The sequence below is a fragment of the Mya arenaria genome, chromosome 10 (genome assembly GCF_026914265.1).
Source record: "Mya arenaria isolate MELC-2E11 chromosome 10, ASM2691426v1".
NCBI lineage: Eukaryota > Metazoa > Mollusca > Bivalvia > Myida > Myidae > Mya > Mya arenaria.
Genome location: NC_069131.1, coordinates 68,512,446 through 68,531,708, shown reverse-complemented (window position 1 = coordinate 68,531,708; position 19,263 = coordinate 68,512,446). Strand labels below are relative to the sequence as shown.

Below are 19,263 nucleotides of genomic sequence, written 5' to 3'. Positions count from 1 at the left end.
ACTTATACTTCACAGACCGTTTATGAATTAAATATTTCTTTAGTGAAAGGAACTTCTCTTTAGCCACTAACATAATATGACTTTCTGTTGTATCAACGTCGCTTTATCTCCAATATTTATGCGAAAAACTGCAGAAACAAGCTCAGTAGCAAAACGTTTAAACATAAATATATATGCAAAAAGCTACAGAAACATGCTAAGTAGCAAAAAGTTTAAACATAAACCCGATTTATTGGTAATGGGCAAACGCCAAAGACATAGAACACAAATTCACAAACAATAAACATAGAACAGCACACAACTCTGCAAACAGCACAGTGCATAAATACTATATATATATTGTTTATCAAGAATTGTTAGGTACCGCCTTGGAACGGTCAGTAAAATGTAAATGTACTGGGGGGTTAAACCAGTTTATGTGCACAAACCGCACTCTTATCCCAACAATTCTTAATAAAGATAAAACGCAAAAGATAAATCTTATCAAAGTAAACCCGGTTTAATGGCATTGGGTAAACGCCAAGGACATAGAACATAAAAACAAAACAAACACAAACAAAAAACATGGAAGAACAGCACAAAACTCCACAAACAGCACAGTGCATACATGCTATATATATATAAAAGAAACTAGGTATGTTTATCAATACTCCAATGTAAACTATGAAAACTCAGAATCCCGAATAACCACTGAAAGGCCCTGTTTAAAGCCAAATATAAACACGCAGTAAACGAGATACACACAACATACAAAACAACGAATACAGACAAGCATAAAAGTATCCTTATTAATGCATGTTGCAATGAATGCCTTGTACACAGGAGTTTATTGGAGTTTTTAAACAACGATGATTATTTTGAGAAGCGGATCCAGAATGTTATGTTGCACCAGCCTGGAAATGACCCAGCCCTTCGGAGACTGATAACATTTGGTCTGCGAAAATTACTCAACATAGATTTGCTGTTGTGGATTCAATCCCTTTTTCGACACATGAGATATACCAGAAATGCTTAGTGCGCTACCTTAATCGTTTTTGTTTTTTGTTTTTTTTATATTGAGGAAACGGTCCTTTTCAAGAATGAAAGAGGAACTTTAGGATGATTAAATCTGTGTCTAGTGTAATGAGTAATTTAAATATAACCTCATCTTTGCCTTATTAATTCAGGAATACCAATAATTTTGTCAATGCCTTCATTGCTAGTATTTAAAACTGTGATGGAAATTTTCCCTGAATTGGTTTTAACATAGTTCAATGTAAACTTTTTGCTCTAAAACAATAGACAATATCAGAGGTCATTAAACTCGCATATTCGGTCTTGAATATTGCAAGACTATCAGTGCACGTAATCAAGATTAACAATTGTTTGGTTATGCAAATACTTTCATTAAATATCTATTTTTTTTATTTTGATCAATCTTTTATTCGCAAGTCGTGATGCATTTACTGAAAACAAAGATTACATCGATCAAAAAGTATATGCTTACGCATATTATTTAATGAAGACATGATTTTAAATGTGATAAGTTTTCCGCCTTTATGATCTATCAATAAAATCATTAAGTTTAGTAACGTCATGCATATCAATTGTTAAAACATTAACAACGAAGAGAATCTTAACTTCTTATCTGACACGTTAGTTTCTGTTTCAAATCAGGAAATCAAAATGAAACCCTTTTTCTTGTAACGGTTCTAATGGTGCTAGGAGTTGACTGTGGGCTCCGCTATGTGGGAGGAGGTAAGATTAAATAATAGTTGCATATTTTTCAATTGCTTTTTTTTAGATAGCTTTATAATAAACGGTTAACATTTAAATAAATAAATTTTAAATAGATCATTTTCAAATAGCTTTTATTTAATTAACTAGCATTCAAATTGTTCAAAAGAGCTTACATATAAAAAGCTAAATCGTAAATAGCCAAAAAAAGTATTTTAAATAATTCCACCAGAGTTAGGTTTTTTACGTTCCTTTTTAATCGCTTTATTCAGGATAAAGTCATAATAATTGTCTATTATGTTTTGTTTGTTACAGTGTATTTCTTTCTATTGAATAGGATTATAGTTTAATCTGTTCTCTGATATGATTATTGCATATGCCTTATACCTTTCGATATACATATATCAATTGAAGAAATATTAGTAAGACATTTGAAATGCAAGGTCTACTTCTCAACATAATTTCACATTTATGGACACTCATCTCCGAATGTGTTACAGGTATTCTGTTTTAAAATATCGTGATGTCAACTTTGTTTTCCCCTAAACAAATGCAAAATACAAAGCTCATAACAACCACATTATTATCACTTACACAAATATCAATAACAGATATTTACAACAAACCATGTCTAACACTCGTTTATTTATGCGAATATCTTCATCAAATTTATTTGGGTTAACCTAGCATGGTTTAAAAAGGACTAGACACCAGATGGTCCCAAATTCGACAAAAAAAATATTGCCTCAAAGTAAGCCTAGAATTATCGATATATCATTTTACATGATTAAAAGAAAATTTCGTCGCTGTCTCAGTTGAGTTTACCTGTTTACAAATAGCGCTTAATGGTTTTCCAGTGTAACGTATATCGTGTATTTAGCATTCGAAAGTCACGTGATACATATACCGACGCTATTTTTTTAATTTACTGGGATTAACGTGGTAGATAAACCCAGTAGATTTCGAATGGCGATGTGATACATCAGTGAGTTAGATTCAATGCGTTGTACACAAGGATATCATTTTTTATGTAAGTTTTTGACAAGTTTTTTTTTGTTGCACCTTAATCGGCTAGTCCTTTTAACATGTGGTTATTTTACCACAGTTATGACTTAATTAAGGATATAACTCATATCGGTACAGTCATGCATTTTAATCGTTGGAGCTAAACAAGGGCAACATAGACAGTTTGATCCAGTACATTTCAACTTTGCATCTGACATAGAGGCTTTTGCTTTTAAAAACAGTCGAAATGAAACCCATTTTCTAGAAACTTTTCTGACGGTGCTGGGTAGAGTCGATTGCGGAATATAATATGTTGAAAGAGGTAATTCCAAGTTGTTACCAACATTTAAATAGGTCACGTTTAAAGGGTTACCATATTAAAATAGATAAAACTTAATTGGCTATCATTTAAATAGCAAATGCTATTTTAAAGCATTTCAGCCATCACCTAGGATATGTTCATAGCTCATATTACATTAATGTGTTGATACAGTGTAAATTGATACTAAAACTGTATTTTGTTGACCTTTCGATAAACATGAATTGATTGAGGAATAATAAGTCAAACATTTTAAATGCAAGGTTAACATTTTAACATTAAGGGTCACTCTTTCCCGAATATGTTACACATGTCATGTTTTATAAATAACGTGATGTCAATTATTTTAACCCAAATATATGTGAAAAACTACAGAAACAAGCGCATAAGCCAAAAGTTAAAAAACAAAACATAAACCCCATTTAAAGGCACAGTGTAAACGCCAAGGACATAGAACACAAAAAAAGAAACAGGGAATAACAGCACAAAATTCCACAAACAACACAGTGCATATATACTATCTAAAAAAACTAGGTATGTTTATCAAGGTACAGCCTTCGAACGGTCAGTAAAATGCAAATTTACTGGGGGGGGGGGGGGTGTAAAAAATCAGTCTTTGTGCAAAACTTCACTCCTAAAACAAAACGCAAAAGATAACGCTTATAAGAACTGCATATCCAGTACACAAACATCAATACAGACATATTAAGCAACCAAAATTCATTGCTCATTTAATAATGCATATATCTTCATACGTGTGGTTAACTTAGACATGACTTTAATTTCTGATGATAATACCAAATTTATTACTCAATTAATCATAAAATGAATTTCGGTACAGTCTTGCATTTTAATCAGTGACGTTTAACAAGGGAAACGTTTGACAGCATGATCCAGGGCAACATGGACAGCTATTTGGTTGTTTTATACAGTGTACCTTAATTGAAATCAAAGTTATGTAGTTGTATTACAATTTTCGGGTCCATGATGTTAGAGTAAGCATTCGTACAATTTCATTTTTGGATATAACTGTAATACATTTGGTATTAATCTTCTTCAAAACTGATTTTAAAACATGTTTGACTACCATTCATGTATTTTACTTTCCTTTTTATAAGATGGTCATGTTTAGGCAACAAAATATTTTTTCCGGTAATGCATCAAAATACTTGGAATAATGCTATTCTTTGAAATGGAAATAGCAAAAGATAGTATAGAAAGTATAGAAAAACAACCTGGGTTTTAGTGTTGAGCAAACATACACCCATACAGTCAAGAAATAAAATTGAAAACATATAGCTTAAACACTCGACCACAAGGATTTAAATTAAACTTCCAGATTTTTGTTGTTGAAAATACAGCCAGTTTTACGTAATAATATTTATAAACCGATCACGCTACAATTTTTTGTTGTATCGTATAGGTTACGTTTTCTAGTAGTATGGACTAAAAAGACAATGTTTGGTGAAGGGTTCCAGCCGTTAATATCATAGTTTTATCCCTCCTAATGCTTTGCCTCACTTTATTTCGCAATAAAAAGTGCCTTTTAAAACCATGAAACGAGTCCCTTTTATACATATAACCAAATACATTAATCTATCTAACATCAGGCCCTACCGCTACAGTTCCCGATTATATTTTTGATATTTTGTATAATGTTCAATGAAAGAAAAATATATCAAAATTGTGTTCCCTATATTGTTAATACTTTTTATTGCTATTGTTTTTTTTACAGTCTTAATAAGGTCATGAAACAAATCATTAGCGTTAAAGTTATTTATTTTTAGTCGGTACTCAGATATACCCCTAAGGTTCATATTAAAAGTGATGTCAAACACTTTACTTAAACAAAACTAATGAAAAAATGCAATACCAATAGTTTCAAGTTTCAAGTTTATTCAGTAAACTCATGTTATACATGCATGACAAAATGAGCATTGTAGTGAACCTATTATACATACAAAGGGGCGTCGAAAAGTGAAACCATAATATAATAATTGAGATCATGGCAAGAAGAGCAGTACACCATATTTTCAGTTGAGTAGGTACTTGCTTGAATACTTACAGGCATCTACAATTGCCATATGTGTGAGTCAGATACCTTAAATATTTTTTTGATGAAATTCGGGCAATATTTATTTTCTCGAATGAAAATGTTGACTTGCTAGGGGTTTTGCAATGAAACTAATTGTGTAATGATGTGCAAATATCGGGAGTAATTTTGAGACGATTTGTTGGCACTTCGTTTTACGAATACATTGAATATGAACCCATCCAAACACCATCTGTTAAATATGCATTTTTACCTATCAGTTAAAATAACATTTGGCAATGCAAACTTATAAAAACAGTTGAACATTGAACTATTTACCGACATTGTAAGTTGTGAATATTCTGTTTAAAATATGTGATGTCAACGCATTTTTCATTTAAAAACAAACACCATTATAAAAGTCATAACATACGGCTTGTGGTTTCGTCACACACTTAAAGCACATTGTAAAAGCAATAACAATATTCAACGCTCGTTTAATACTGCAAATATATTCATTAAGATTTTGGACTGAGATGTATGTTGAAGCAATAAAAGTTGACGTGCACCTTATATCAATTAAAACGTCTATTTTGACGTCTTTTCTTAAATTATGACTTAGTTATGAAATGTGATGTGCATCAAATATTTAATGATATGGTTCATTATTGCTAAGCCATGCATTTAAATTCGTTAGAATATAACAGGCAAGAGAGGCAATATCATATAGTGCATTTTACTGCTCCCCAGACAACCAAGTTGTTTTGAATTAAAATCAAAATGAAAGTCGTGTTTCTTGTAACTGTTCTAACGGTGTTAGGAGTTGATTGCCAGGAGTCTCCAAATTATGTGAGAGGAGTTAAGACATAAATGTTACAAATACTAGAAGGCTAACATTTAATTATCTTACATTTCAAAACCCAACGTTTAAATAACTAATATTTGCATACATTTTAAATAGCTAACATTCAATTAGTAAACACGTCGGTATCATTTAAAAATATTATTCGAAGCATTTCATCCATCATTAATAACACGTACAACACCTCAGTTGTTTGAAGTCGACTTATATAGTACATATAATTCTTATTTGTTTATTCAGATAAAGTCAATACAACTCTATAGTTTTACACAGTGCTCTTTAATTGAAATAAAAAGACTGATGAGAAATGGGATACACAAAAGGAAATAAATCGCATTCATCCGTTCATGATATAGTGTACCGATCGCTACGTGGGGTAGAGCGTTGTTGTCTAGAATAATTCTTCGCTGAGTGGGGTAGAATACGAGCGGGGTATATAACTTGTATCCGGAACAGCGTCTCGCTACGTGGAGAAGGACTCGTATGCCAGTAAGCGTGCCCCGCTAGGTGGGGTAGAACACACAGTGCCTTAATGTATTAAATGTTTCGCCAGAAATATTTGATAGTTGGTTGACTGGTTGGGGAGTAGCTTAGATAGAAAGTCCTTCGAAAGGTATGTACGTAAATCAGAGCAATACACATGGGAACAATTCTTAGTGTAATGCATGTGAAACGAAATATCCATTTATTTGTTTCTGTTTATACTCAATAACTGTAGAACATGTAATAACTGTAGAACATGTGATTTTGATTGAAAACTTACCTTAACATTTAGTATTAGTCTGCCACATTTTTGGTACATGTTAAGTCAACAAAAACAAACGCGCAAAAAATTATATATATATATACATCTGATTATACATCTGTTTATATATACAAGTTATTATGAATTTTAAATAAAGGAAAATTGTATCATTATTTTTGTCATAATTCACTTAGACTGTACATTAAATTGTCTTTATCACTTACCTAAATATTTTCATAACTTGACCTGAGCAGGTGCTTGTATTTTACATTGTTAATACAAATGTTATGTAAAGTCTCGTACTATGAATATAAAAAAAATCTATACATTGAATCAAATGCCAGGTTTTGTTCAACGGGACATGTGTAAGATCAACTTGATATATTAGTTTTGCCCGTCTTATTTTAAGGTTGTAAGGTTTGGGGATTTTACCTTGCTAGCAAAATAGAAAGAATGCATACAATGTTGTGTAATTTTCAATAGGGGTTAAAACCTAGACACAAAATGATTTCGAATAAAGTGGACTTAGGAGAATATATCTTTATTTTATGCGATTGACATATATTTTAAATTTTGCTAAAAATATACGATTGCTATGATAGAAGGTGTTAGAAGTTAAATGAAATTGAAATTAAACCACGAAAAGTAAAAATGTCACCAATGTGGCAGGACATGGAAATCTGTCGCATTAAATCTCTTTCGATACGATAAAGGGAACTGCTTCATCAGTTTCTGCTACGTTTAACAGATGGATCCAGTCTTTCAGGGGCTCAGGTGGTGACATTATTGCCAGGAAATGAATGCCGGTTGCAGACAGGCGACAAGATCAGGATAAATTTTCCACAACAATTTTTCATTTCCATCAGATGTTGCACATGACTTCCATAAATTGTTCAGTACTGATTTTATGAATGCCAAAGGCTTGAAAAACTTGATTTTGTTCGTTTCTCGATTTATCCCTTTCCCCACGCGGTGATTAAAATTTTGCCGATTTCAGATACTTATCTTTACATGGCGTTCAGTGGCTAGAACTTCTACTGTCACTTATATTTGGTCTTGTTTCACCATTTTATCTTTCCTATTTGCACGAAGCCTCAAGCTACCGAGCAGTGAGTTACATAAAAGTCAAGAGTAAAATGTCTATCCATGTCGGTGAGGGTGACTGTTGCATATTTTGAAAACCCAGGGCTATCACACCGCCCATTTCAAGCTTCCCGTTCTTTCGTTCGTCCCTTTTAACCGTTCCAAAATGCTGAACTGGTGAGATACCCGTGATTAATCCACCGCCTTTAACACATAGTTCAATTGTAGATAATTGTAGGATGTATGATGGAGAGAGCATTCTAAATTTCTACTACTAAACAACGTCTCTGCTGCTATCTGGAGGTTGACCGGAGCCATTTTGTGGGAAACAGGCTGCAAATACCATTGAACGTCATAAACATTTGCTCACTGCTCTAGCACATTAAAAATTGGGCCTTGAACATATATAATCGTAATAATAATATGAGCTTTGTACAAGTTATCCGTGCCAAAAGTTCACCTAAACACTGGCCATACAAAATGCTATTATTATGTGACACTGAAATTGCTGAGCCCCCAAATCTAGAACTGATAGGCCCTATAGTGTCTGAAACACTTCTTGCCATTCTTTTATTCACATTGTAATCTACATGTGACAATATCTAACACTTGGCGATTACTGTATAACATATGAAGACATTTGAACGGAAATAGCTTTGCTAATTCATAGCAATGACGTAATCGTGACGTCAATCCTCAAGATATGCGATTTACAAGTAAGGTCGTCATTTCACTGAACCATCTTTTTATTTGTTTATTCAGTATTAACAAACATTACACAGCACAGCACATTGCAATCATATGTAGACATATCATTGTGACTATTTTATAAAGTACTTGTTATTTGTATAATATGATACTTGTTAGTAGTGGCATATGAGTGATATCAGATGCAAAATGATATTGTACAAAACGGTGTATATTGGTGATTGCCAAAACAAGTAGCAGTTTTTAAATTTTTCAATAATTAAGTTTTCAAGAATAAAAGTAAGACGATAATAAAGGACAAGGGTAGAAAGGATAGAAATTATAGAAAAGACCTTTGGCAAAACATTTGTAATGCTAACTTTTTTTGCAAGCATTTGCTCTTTAATGCAATTAAAAGGGGACGTGGAATGATTTTTTTTGCAATTTAAAAAAAGAGAAGCTTTTCCATTTTTTTCTGAATTAAGGAAGCGAAACGACATGACGGTTGATATCGACTGTTAAAAATAAATTATAGTTTGGTCAATGAACGGCTAGACCGCAACATAAAGTCATTTTACAAGAATCAACACGTTCTTTAAATAAAACAGAGACTGATCTTTTCATTGTATAACGCAACAAAAGACCCGTTAATACACTTATTTCTCACTTCCTTTTATTGCTGCTATTTTCATTGTGACCTTAACAAGCAAACATACATATATTCAACAAAAACATCTAGCTAAAATACAAAGAGGTCGTATAATGAACAAAGAATGTGAGATATTGGGATAACAGTCGACAAGTTTATAATATAAATAACATCAAACAAATATCGGAAGTTTTCTAAAATAGGAATCTGATAGATTTGCTTGATATACACTGTTTTTTATATTTATAATAAAAAACACAAACGAATTGAGACTGTCTAGCGAAAACGTGCTAATTAAACACTCTCAAAATATACATAGTAATATAGTATTATAAAAGACAAGTATTTGTTTCATTCGCAATATATGCAACCTAGTGAGCGTGTGAACACCAAAAGCATAGCCACTGTTCACCAGGTTGCTACACTGAAACATACATGTTGTTTTTTTATTACATGCCTAAAAGGGTATAAAATGACAGATCATTTTTCCTTAAAAAAACACGCCGAATGTTTGCGGACGAAACTTCATATCGGAAATATCCTTGTTGAATTGTGTCTAAGCCTAAAAATTATCGCGCTGACGCCTGATTTGGATACAAGAGCGGGCTGACTTCTAGACAATGTTTAAAACAGTGAAAACACCCTATTGAAGAAGTGTTCTGTCAGATAATTCCCTACTTTTGATAGATGGGTTTTGAAATGAGCACCTTCAGATAAATTTAATTGTACCACCTCTGTTAACTACCTATTGGATGAAGATGTTTTTTATTGTACCCCCTCAGACAATTACCTACTGATTGAAGATGGGTTTCTAATTGTACCCCCTCAGACAATTACCTACTGGCTGAAGATGGGTTTCTAATTGTACCCCCTCAGACAATTACCTACTGGTTGAAGATGGGGTTTTTAATTGTACCCCCTCAGACAATTACCTACTGGCTGAAGATGGGTTTCTAATTGTACCCCCTCAGACAATTACCTACTGGCTGAAGATGGGTTTCTAATTGTACCCCCTCAGACAATTACCTACTGGCTGAAGATGGGTTTCTAATTGTACCCCCTCAGACAATTACCTACTGGCTGAAGATGGGTTTCTAATTGTACCCCCTCAGACAATTACCTACTGGTTGAAGATGGGGTTTTTAATTGTACCCCCTCAGACAATTACCTACTGGCTGAAGATGGGTTTCTAATTGTACCCCCTCAGACAATTACCTACTGGCTGAAGATTGGTTTTCTAATTGTACCCCCTCAGACAATTACCTACTGGCTGAAGATGGGTTTCTAATTGTACCCCCTCAGACAATTACCTACTGGCTGAAGATGGGTTTCTAATTGTACCCCCTCAGACAATTACCTACTGGCTGAAGATGGGTTTCTAATTGTACCCCCTCAGACAATTACCTACTGGTTGAAGATGGGGTTTTTAATTGTACCCCCTCAGACAATTACCTACTGGCTGAAGATGGGTTTCTAATTGTACCCCCTCAGACAATTACCTACTGGCTGAAGATGGGTTTCTAATTGTACCCCCTCAGACAATTACCTACTGGCTGAAGATGGGGTTTTTAATTGTACCCTCTCAGACAATTACCTACTGGCTGAAGATGGGTTTCTAATTGTACCCCCTCAGACAATTACCTACTGGCTGAAGATGGGTTTCTAATTGTACCCCCTCAGACAATTACCTACTGGCTGAAGATGGGTTTTCTAATTGTACCCCCTCAGACAATTACCTACTGGCTGAAGATGGGTTTCTAATTGTACCCCCTCAGACAATTACCTACTGGCTGAAGATGGGTTTTCTAATTGTTTCCCCTCAGACAATTACCTACTGGCTGAAGATGGGTTTCTAATTGTACCCCCTCAGACAATTACCTACTGGTTGAAGATGGGTTTCTAATTGTACCCCCTCAGACAATTACCTACTGGTTGAAGATGGGTTTTCTAATTGTACCCCCTCAGACAATTACCTACTGGCTGAAGATGGGTTTCTAATTGTACCCCCTCAGACAATTACCTACTGGTTGAAGATGGGTTTTCTAATTGTATCCCTTCAGACAATTACCTACTGGCTGAAGATGGGTTTCTAATTGTACCCCCTCAGACAATTACCTACTGGTTGAAGATGGGTTTTCTAATTGTACCCCCTCAGACAATTACCTACTGGTTGAAGATGGGTTTTCTAATTGTATCCCCTCAGACAATTACCTACTGTCTGAAGATGGGTTTTTTAATTGTACCCCCTCAGACAATTACCTACTGGTTGAAGACGGTTTTCTAGTTGTAACCCCTCAGACAATTACCTACTGGTTAAAGACGGTTTTCTAGTTGTAACCCCTCAGACAATTACCTACTGGCTGAAGATGGGTTTTCTAATTGTACCCCCTCAGACAATTACCTACTGGCTGAAGATGGGTTTTTTAATTGTACCCCCTCAGACAATTACCTACTGGTTGAAGACGGGGTTTTTAATTGTATCCCCTCAGACAATTACCTACTGGCTGAAGATGGGGTTTTTAATTGTATCCCCTCAGACAATTACCTACTGGCTGAAGATGGGTTTTTTAATTGTACCCCCTCAGACAATTACCTACTGGTTGAAGACGGTTTTCTAGTTGTAACCCCTCAGACAATTACCTACTGGTTAAAGACGGTTTTCTAGTTGTAACCCCTCAGACAATTACCTACTGGCTGAAGATGGGTTTTCTAATTGTACCCCCTCAGACAATTACCTACTGGCTGAAGATGGGTTTTTTAATTGTACCCCCTCAGACAATTACCTACTGGCTGAAGATGGGGTTTTTAATTGTATCCCCTCAGACAATTACCTACTGGCTGAAGATGGGTTTTTTAATTGTACCCCCTCAGACAATTACCTACTGGTTGACGATGGGTTTTCTAGTTGTAACCCCTCAGACAATTACCTACTGGTTAAAGACGGTTTTCTAGTTGTAACCCCTCAGACAATTACCTACTGGCTGAAGATGGGTTTTCTAATTGTAACCCCTCAGACAATTACCTACTGGTTAAAGACGGTTTTCTAGTTGTAACCCCTCAGACAATTACCTACTGGCTGAAGATGGGTTTTCTAATTGTACCCCCTCAGACAATTACCTACTGGCTGAAGATGGGTTTTTTAATTGTACCCCCTCAGACAATTACCTACTGGCTGAAGATGGGTTTTCTAATTGTACCCCCTCAGACAATTACCTACTGGCTGAAGATGGGTTTCTAATTGTACCCCCTCAGACAATTACCTACTGGTTGAAGATGGGTTTTCTAATTGTATCCCTTCAGACAATTACCTACTGGCTGAAGATGGGTTTCTAATTGTACCCCCTCAGACAATTACCTACTGGTTGAAGATGGGTTTTCTAATTGTACCCCCTCAGACAATTACCTACTGGCTGAAGATGGGTTTTTTTATTGTACCCCCTCAGACAATTACCTACTGATTGAAGATGGGTTTTCTAATTGTACCCCCTCAGACAATTACCTACTGGCTGAAGATGGGTTTTTTTTATTGTACCCCCTCAGACAATTATCTACTGATTGAAGATGGGTTTTCTAATTGTACCCCCTCAGACAATTACCTACTGGCTGAAGATGGGTTTTCTAATTGTATCCCCTCAGACAATTACCTACTGGTTGAAGATGGGTTTTCTTATTGTACCCCCTCAGACAATTACCTACTGGCTGAAGATGGGTTTTCTAATTGTATCCCCTCAGACAATTACCTACTGATTGAATATGGGTTTTCTTATTGTACCCCCTCAGACAATTACCTACTGGCTGAAGATGGGTTTTTTTAACTGTACCCCCTCAGACAATTACCTACTGATTGAATATGGGTTTTCTTATTGTACCCCCTCAGACAATTACCTACTGGTTGAAGATGTGTTTCTCATTGTACCCCCTCAGTTAATTAGCTACTGATTGACGATGGGTTTTCTAATTGTATCCCCTCAGACAATTACCTACTGGTTGACGATGGGTTTTCTAGTTGTACCCCCTCAGAAAATTACCTACTGGTTGAAGACGGTTTTCTAATTGTACCCCCTCAGACAATTAACTACTGGTTGACGATGGGTTTTCTAGTTGTACCCCCTCAGACAATTACCTAATGGTTGAAGACGGTTTTCTAATTGTATCCCCTCAGACAATTACCTACTGGTTGAAGACGGTTTTCTAGTTATAACCCCTCAGACAATTACCTACTGGTTGAAGATGGGTTTTCTAATTGTACCCCCTCAGACAATTACCTACTGTTTGAAGATGGGTTTTCTAATTCTACCCCCTCAAACAATTACCTACTGGTTGAAGATGGGTTTTCTAATTGTACCCCCTCGGACAATTACCTACTGGTTGAAGACGGTTTTCTAGTTGTATCCCCTCAGACAATTACCTACTGGTTAAAGAAGCGTTTTCTAGTTGTACCCCCTCAGACAATTACCTACTGGAGAACATGGGTTTTCTAACTGTATCCACTCAGAAAACTACCTACTGGTTGCAGATGGGGGTTTTAATTGTACCCCTGAGATGGCTGAAGATGGGTTTTCTAATTGTATCCCCGCAGACAACTGCCTACTGCTTGAATATGTGTTTTTTTAATTGTATCACCTCAGTTAATTTCTTACTGGTTGAATGTGCATTTTAAATTGATAAATGGCAGTATATATTGTCAACCTGCGGTAAGTAATGTCAACCGTGACAAGGGCAATACGCACTGTCAATCTCAAGGCAGTCAATATTTATGTAATAACTAAAAAAATAATTATAATAAGTTCATAAGACTCTCTATTTTTATACATAAAGTCAGATTGTAGCAGTGCGGCAGAGGGTGATAGTGCGGGCTGATAATCAGAAATGATGCCCAAGTATTTTTTTATATACATTCTACGGAAGAGAGGTAAAAATATATTCGTAATGTCTCATGTGAAAAGTTTTGATACTAGTCAAGTGCAGTCTTAAATTGGTTTCTTGCTTTCTCAAGTGCCTGTGCGCAATATGTTCTCGAAAATCCGTGGAAAGAGACACAAAATCTTGTACTAGGAATTTAAATAAACCGGAAACAGGTTTTCATATGACGACATAATCACGCTTGAAAAATAATTACTTTATTGTAGTTAGCTATTCAAACACCTCGGCAATAATCCAACATTTATGACAGAGGAAAAAATACGGTACATCCCGAAACTTGCCGTTGATGGTAAAGTTGTTTCGACAGAGTTAATACCTTGTTCAATCATCATAACACTTGCAGACGTTACCGGTGTAAACAATATTTCTTCGGTATAATTAAATTAATATCAGATGTCTTTGAGGGTGATAACATATAATGTAATCACCTTGGTAATAGTTAATTATCGCGGGTTATCATTAAATATATGCTCACCCTCCATGGCATCTGATATTTATATATTACCTTGCTCTTTCTGCCTATGTATCATTGCACTGGTATCGTTATATTCTACATCCAATATCTAAGGTTCGCCCTGACAACGTATGAAATGAACATTTATATAATAGACGTAACGATAATTGCCTGTCATGCGGAAATCCATGTGCGGTTATTTGTGTGTGGATATATTTACGTTAAGAGTAAAGAAACAAAAATCATTTAATGTATATTGGGGCACAATACTTTTAAGCCTGTAAACAATTTAAATAGTTTGAGGAAACTGCTAGTACTTGAGTGATAAATAATTGACATACACAATTGAATTTTGATGGCTTAATTGAGCAAAATTTCGTTCATATCAAGATATCTAGTTCAAGGTAAGGTTAATTATTTATTTCAGTAAATTGCAATGGACAAATTAATTAGATTGAGGTTAATAGTTTATTTCTGTCCACTCTGTGTACAATATAATACAGGGAATATACGTGTTTGTTTTAGTGTAAGATCGTGATATATTTCACTTAGTGAGCATCGAACGCTATATTTCACGAGTGATGCAGCCATGTAGTCATCTAATAGCTATCTGACCTGGCGTGTTTTTATCATTTACAGTCGCGATGAATTCCAGACCCAACTCCACGGTTTCTGAAAATGACACAACGGGGTTTTCAGTGACCATCAAAGACAATGTACACAGCTCCCTTGTGATGATTGCCTGGTTTGTAATATCATCTGCAGTCTTAACTAACCTTGTCATAGTGGTTACCTTTTTGTGCAAAATAAGGGCAAGGTGGCCACCCTTTACGTGGTTCGTCTTCAGCTTATCCATCTGTGACTTTACTGTTGGAACTGCCTGCGTACCCATTCTCATGGCGGAATCGTTTGAGGTTTTCAATGACTATTTCACGTGCATGCCTTTTTTCTTTGTATTTTTTCTCGCGCAATTAGCTTCTCTTTACCATGTAATGGGCATATGCTTTCATCGATCGTGGAAAATCAAATCTGTATTGATTCAGAACAGAAATCAGAGTAAACGATTCCCTCTGATATTATCTACTGTGTCCTGGTCGCTCAGTTGTGTGATTTGTTTTATTCCATTTTACGTATGGAGAAACGAGAACAAGCCTTTGAAGGCATGTGTGGTCGATGAACTGTTTACAAAAGAACAACGAGCATTAGGATTTCTTGCTATATTTTATGTGATACCACAACTATTAACAGACATGTTTTACACGGTGGCTGTTGTCCGATTTCGATCGGAGTTGCGCCGTGTGTTACCTTTAGGACCTGAAACAAACACTGTATCTGTCGTTGATCCGGAGTCGACCACTGCGCCATCCTCTAGCGTTAATCGCCAAGCTAGGACACAGCGGCATGTTCAGGGTACTATTGGACTCACCATGCTGCTTTTTAACATGTTCACTTTACCCATAGCGGTTGTCATGGTTGTGGAGCACTCAACAGGGAATCGGGAACGGAACCTTAGGTATATCGTGAGCGGAATGTTTGTTCTTAATTCTGCTGTCAACCCTTTCGTATACGCCTTCAAGATTAGGTGGCTTAGAAAATCTGTGCGTGAGGTGCTTGTTGAATGTATAGACGTTTGCCGCCTTTGCTTCACCCAATCAAGTGACAGTGGGAATAACAGCAACAACGGGAACTGAGCTTAAAGATTGGGTGGCTGCTGCAATTCATTCGAGATGTTTCTGTTGAATGTATAGACGTTTGCCGCCTTGTATTACCCAATCAAGTGACAGTGGGAATAACAGCAACAACGGGAACTGAGCTTAAAGATTGGGTGGCTGCTGCAATTCATTCGAGATGTTTCTGTTGAATGTATAGACGTTTGCCGCCTTTGCTTCACCCAATCAAGTGACAGTGGGAATAACAGCAACAACGGGAACTGAGCTTAAAGATTGGGTGGCTGCTGCAATTCATTCGAGATGTTTTTGTTGAATGTATAGACGTTTGCCGCCTTGTATTACCCAATCAAGTGACAGTGGGAATAACAGCAACAGCGGGAACTGATCTTTAATATTGGGTGGCTGCTGCAATTCATTCGAGATGTTTTTGTTGAATGTATAGACGTTTGCCGCCTTGTATTACCCAATCAAGTGACAGTGGGAATAACAGCAACAGTGGGAACTGAGCTTAAAGATTGGGTGGCTGTACAACTCATTTGAGATGTGTTCGTTGAATGTATGACAGTATGATGCATTTTCTTCACTCAATCAAGTGACAATGGGACAGCAACAACAAGGAGAGCCGAAATATCGGACAAATCAGAAAGGATTCTGACTGTCTGTATATTTGGGTTCAAATAACAGTTGAAAGCGGTAGCTTATCGCTAGAATCGATTTAATCATTAGCGTGATTATTAACCAAGGGCAAGCCCCAATATCACAAAAATACTCAATGTCAACTCATTTTTTGGCCGTAGAATGTTTTACCCTTGGAAGTTAGACTAAAGGCATTATTAATCATAGTAAATATATTCTATGGTAGGATGCGCTTTTAAAAGGAGTGAAAATATAGGTCATATTTAATAACTCTTGATGGTATGTGCTAAAATGAGTTAAAATTGAGATTGATATTTGACTTAGGTATTTTCCTGATAAACGGGCCACGTGTTTGCTTACTATATTTGGTGTCGAAAGGGCGATTTATTGTAATTCTGAACAACAGCTTGTACAATTATGTAAAAATACCTTTAATTGGTACGGGTGGAAACTGCCAAAACTGTGTCAGTATATAAAATATAATGAGCCATGTGATTCAGCCTCGATGAATAAACGTGGTATAGTTCTATTTGAAAAAGGTGAGGGACAAGATGGCGTTGCAACCCGATAAAAACTGTTTTAAATTGTGCAAGTACTATCATTCCGATTTGATATTAATATGTGTTTTATTTCTTCATTTTCATTATAAGATTTTGACTGCATTGAAACAAATAAGTAAACACTATAATTGCTAAGTTACATTTCTCATGCAGGTCCTATTTGTAAACAAGTCGTTACTTGACATATAAAGCATTTATTTGTACTTCAGTATTATACGCATATATACATATATGTTTCATCACTTAACATTTGTGTACACCCACATTTTAAACCATGTACTCCGTGTTTGCTTTTTATTGTGAAAACAATCATCAAAATACCATACAGTCAACACGTTTAGTATTTTTCCCTGTATATTTTCATAAATACTTGTTATTGTAAAACATGTATATATAACAAAGACTGTTTTGCTGCTTTCAAATATAAAACTCTTCTTGAAAGCTGGTAAGTTTGAATAATATGAATATATCTTATTTAAACTTCCGAGCTTTCCAAGAGAGTCTGATATTTGAAGACAGGAAAACACTGTTTTATTGGCTGTAAAAACTCATATTTCCGTATTTAAACAATCAAAGCTAAAGGCTTTTGTGAAAAAGGAGTTCAGAAGAGAAACTAGCAATTACCATTTTGTTTAATTCTGTAATTGAATTGCATGTGCAAGTATTTACCATTGTCTATGATTATTTTTCTTCATATATATAACCATTTTGTATTGATTAGCATGAAGCTTTTAAAATATGGTTATGATTTTGTCTACATTACCATATGTATTATTTTCATTGGTTCATACATATTCTGAAAGAGAACATTAAACAGCTTTGCTCTTTCATGGAATTTGCAGTTAAAATATAAATTTCCGTAAAGTAATATAAACTTTAAAGTGACACTTTCATTCAAAATCAGTACGTACATATGTATAACAAACATAAATTTTGAGTGATAAACTTTTATATACTTACTAAATAATGCATTTATGGAAAATATTTATTATTTTATTTTATTTATTTATATTTTTTGGAATATTAAAACAATAATATTAATTGTGGTAAATCTTATGTGAGAGTAAGAGTAGGTTTGACTTTATCGTTTTTATGTCGTTACTTGTAATATTACCATTGAATGTATTACTCGATGGAATATATCAAAACCGCTAGAATTTCATACTCATGTAATAAATTGTTTTGATATTACAAAATCCAATATCATATTCAACGATACAGGTTTGGAGAAATTAAACATTCTTAAAAGAACATCTATAGCAAAATACTGTAAATCATTTATCTCGGAAATAAGTTCAACAATGCTTGTATCCATACAACAGTTTATTATTTGGAAGAACATGGCCTGGCAGTCGACAACAGTTTTCAATGTTCAATAATAATCAAACTACAAAGTCAATCAATTATTATATAAATCAAATGTCAATCAATATGGCAATCATTGTTTCTACATACAATCACTAATTAAATATTCAAACAATAATGACATAACAAACAATGTTTACTTCTAATCAAACAAGTCCAGGGCCGGACGTACCAATAACTGTACAAAGAACAAAGAAATATACTTATATCTGTTGGTGATTCCAAACAGTATGGATAATGTACATAGACGATTATATCAAATTGTTTGTAATGATTATTACTCAAGAATTGTTCTATTATGAACTTCATATTTTCAAGGATTCATTGATAAAAAAAAATCCGACAATGAAATCACGCCAACAATACAATTTTTTTGACAAACATTTTATTTGTGTTAATTAGCATGTCATAATTGTTGAACACATTTTCGCAACTACCAGGACTAATATCATTTTATTCGGTGTGGTACATGGATATGGTGCGTTTTAGAGCCGATTGAAGGGTTGACAAAAATGTCATTTGCGACTATCGATAGATGAACACCATCGGGTAAATGA

The 19,263-nt window shown here is 34.9% G+C and overlaps 2 protein-coding genes across 3 annotated transcripts in view; both read left to right on the top strand.

Annotated features, from left to right (window-relative positions):
• The first annotated feature begins 1,484 nt into the window (after nt 1-1,484).
• LOC128206737 (uncharacterized) overlaps nt 1,485-19,263 on the top strand; it is a 48,714-nt gene continuing 30,935 nt past the window's right edge. The window contains exon 1 of one of the 2 annotated variants that reach the window (XM_052909400.1): nt 1,485-1,737. In XM_052909400.1, coding sequence (XP_052765360.1) covers nt 1,695-1,737 — 43 coding nt within the window. In that variant the 5' untranslated portion in view covers nt 1,485-1,694. Of the gene's footprint in view, nt 1,738-6,193; nt 6,548-19,263 lie in introns of those variants that run through there. The other variant, XM_052909404.1, reaches the window with a different exon arrangement.
• Nucleotides 2,712-18,239, top strand: LOC128206738 (trace amine-associated receptor 1-like). The gene is made up of 2 exons (XM_052909405.1): nt 2,712-2,746; nt 15,115-18,239. Exons 1-2 carry the CDS (start codon nt 2,716-2,718, stop codon nt 16,164-16,166), a joined length of 1,083 nt encoding a protein of 360 aa, XP_052765365.1. The 5' UTR covers nt 2,712-2,715; the 3' UTR covers nt 16,167-18,239.

What these genes read in the sequence shown, in the direction of transcription:
- LOC128206738 (XM_052909405.1), top strand. Translation starts at nt 2,716, where the DNA reads ATGCGTTGTACACAAGGATATCATTTTTTAT. An exon ending in ACAAGGATATCATTTTTTAT is followed by an intron (nt 2,747 to 15,114) that starts GTAAGTTTTTGA and finishes TATCATTTACAG; the next exon opens with TCGCGATGAATTCCAGACCC.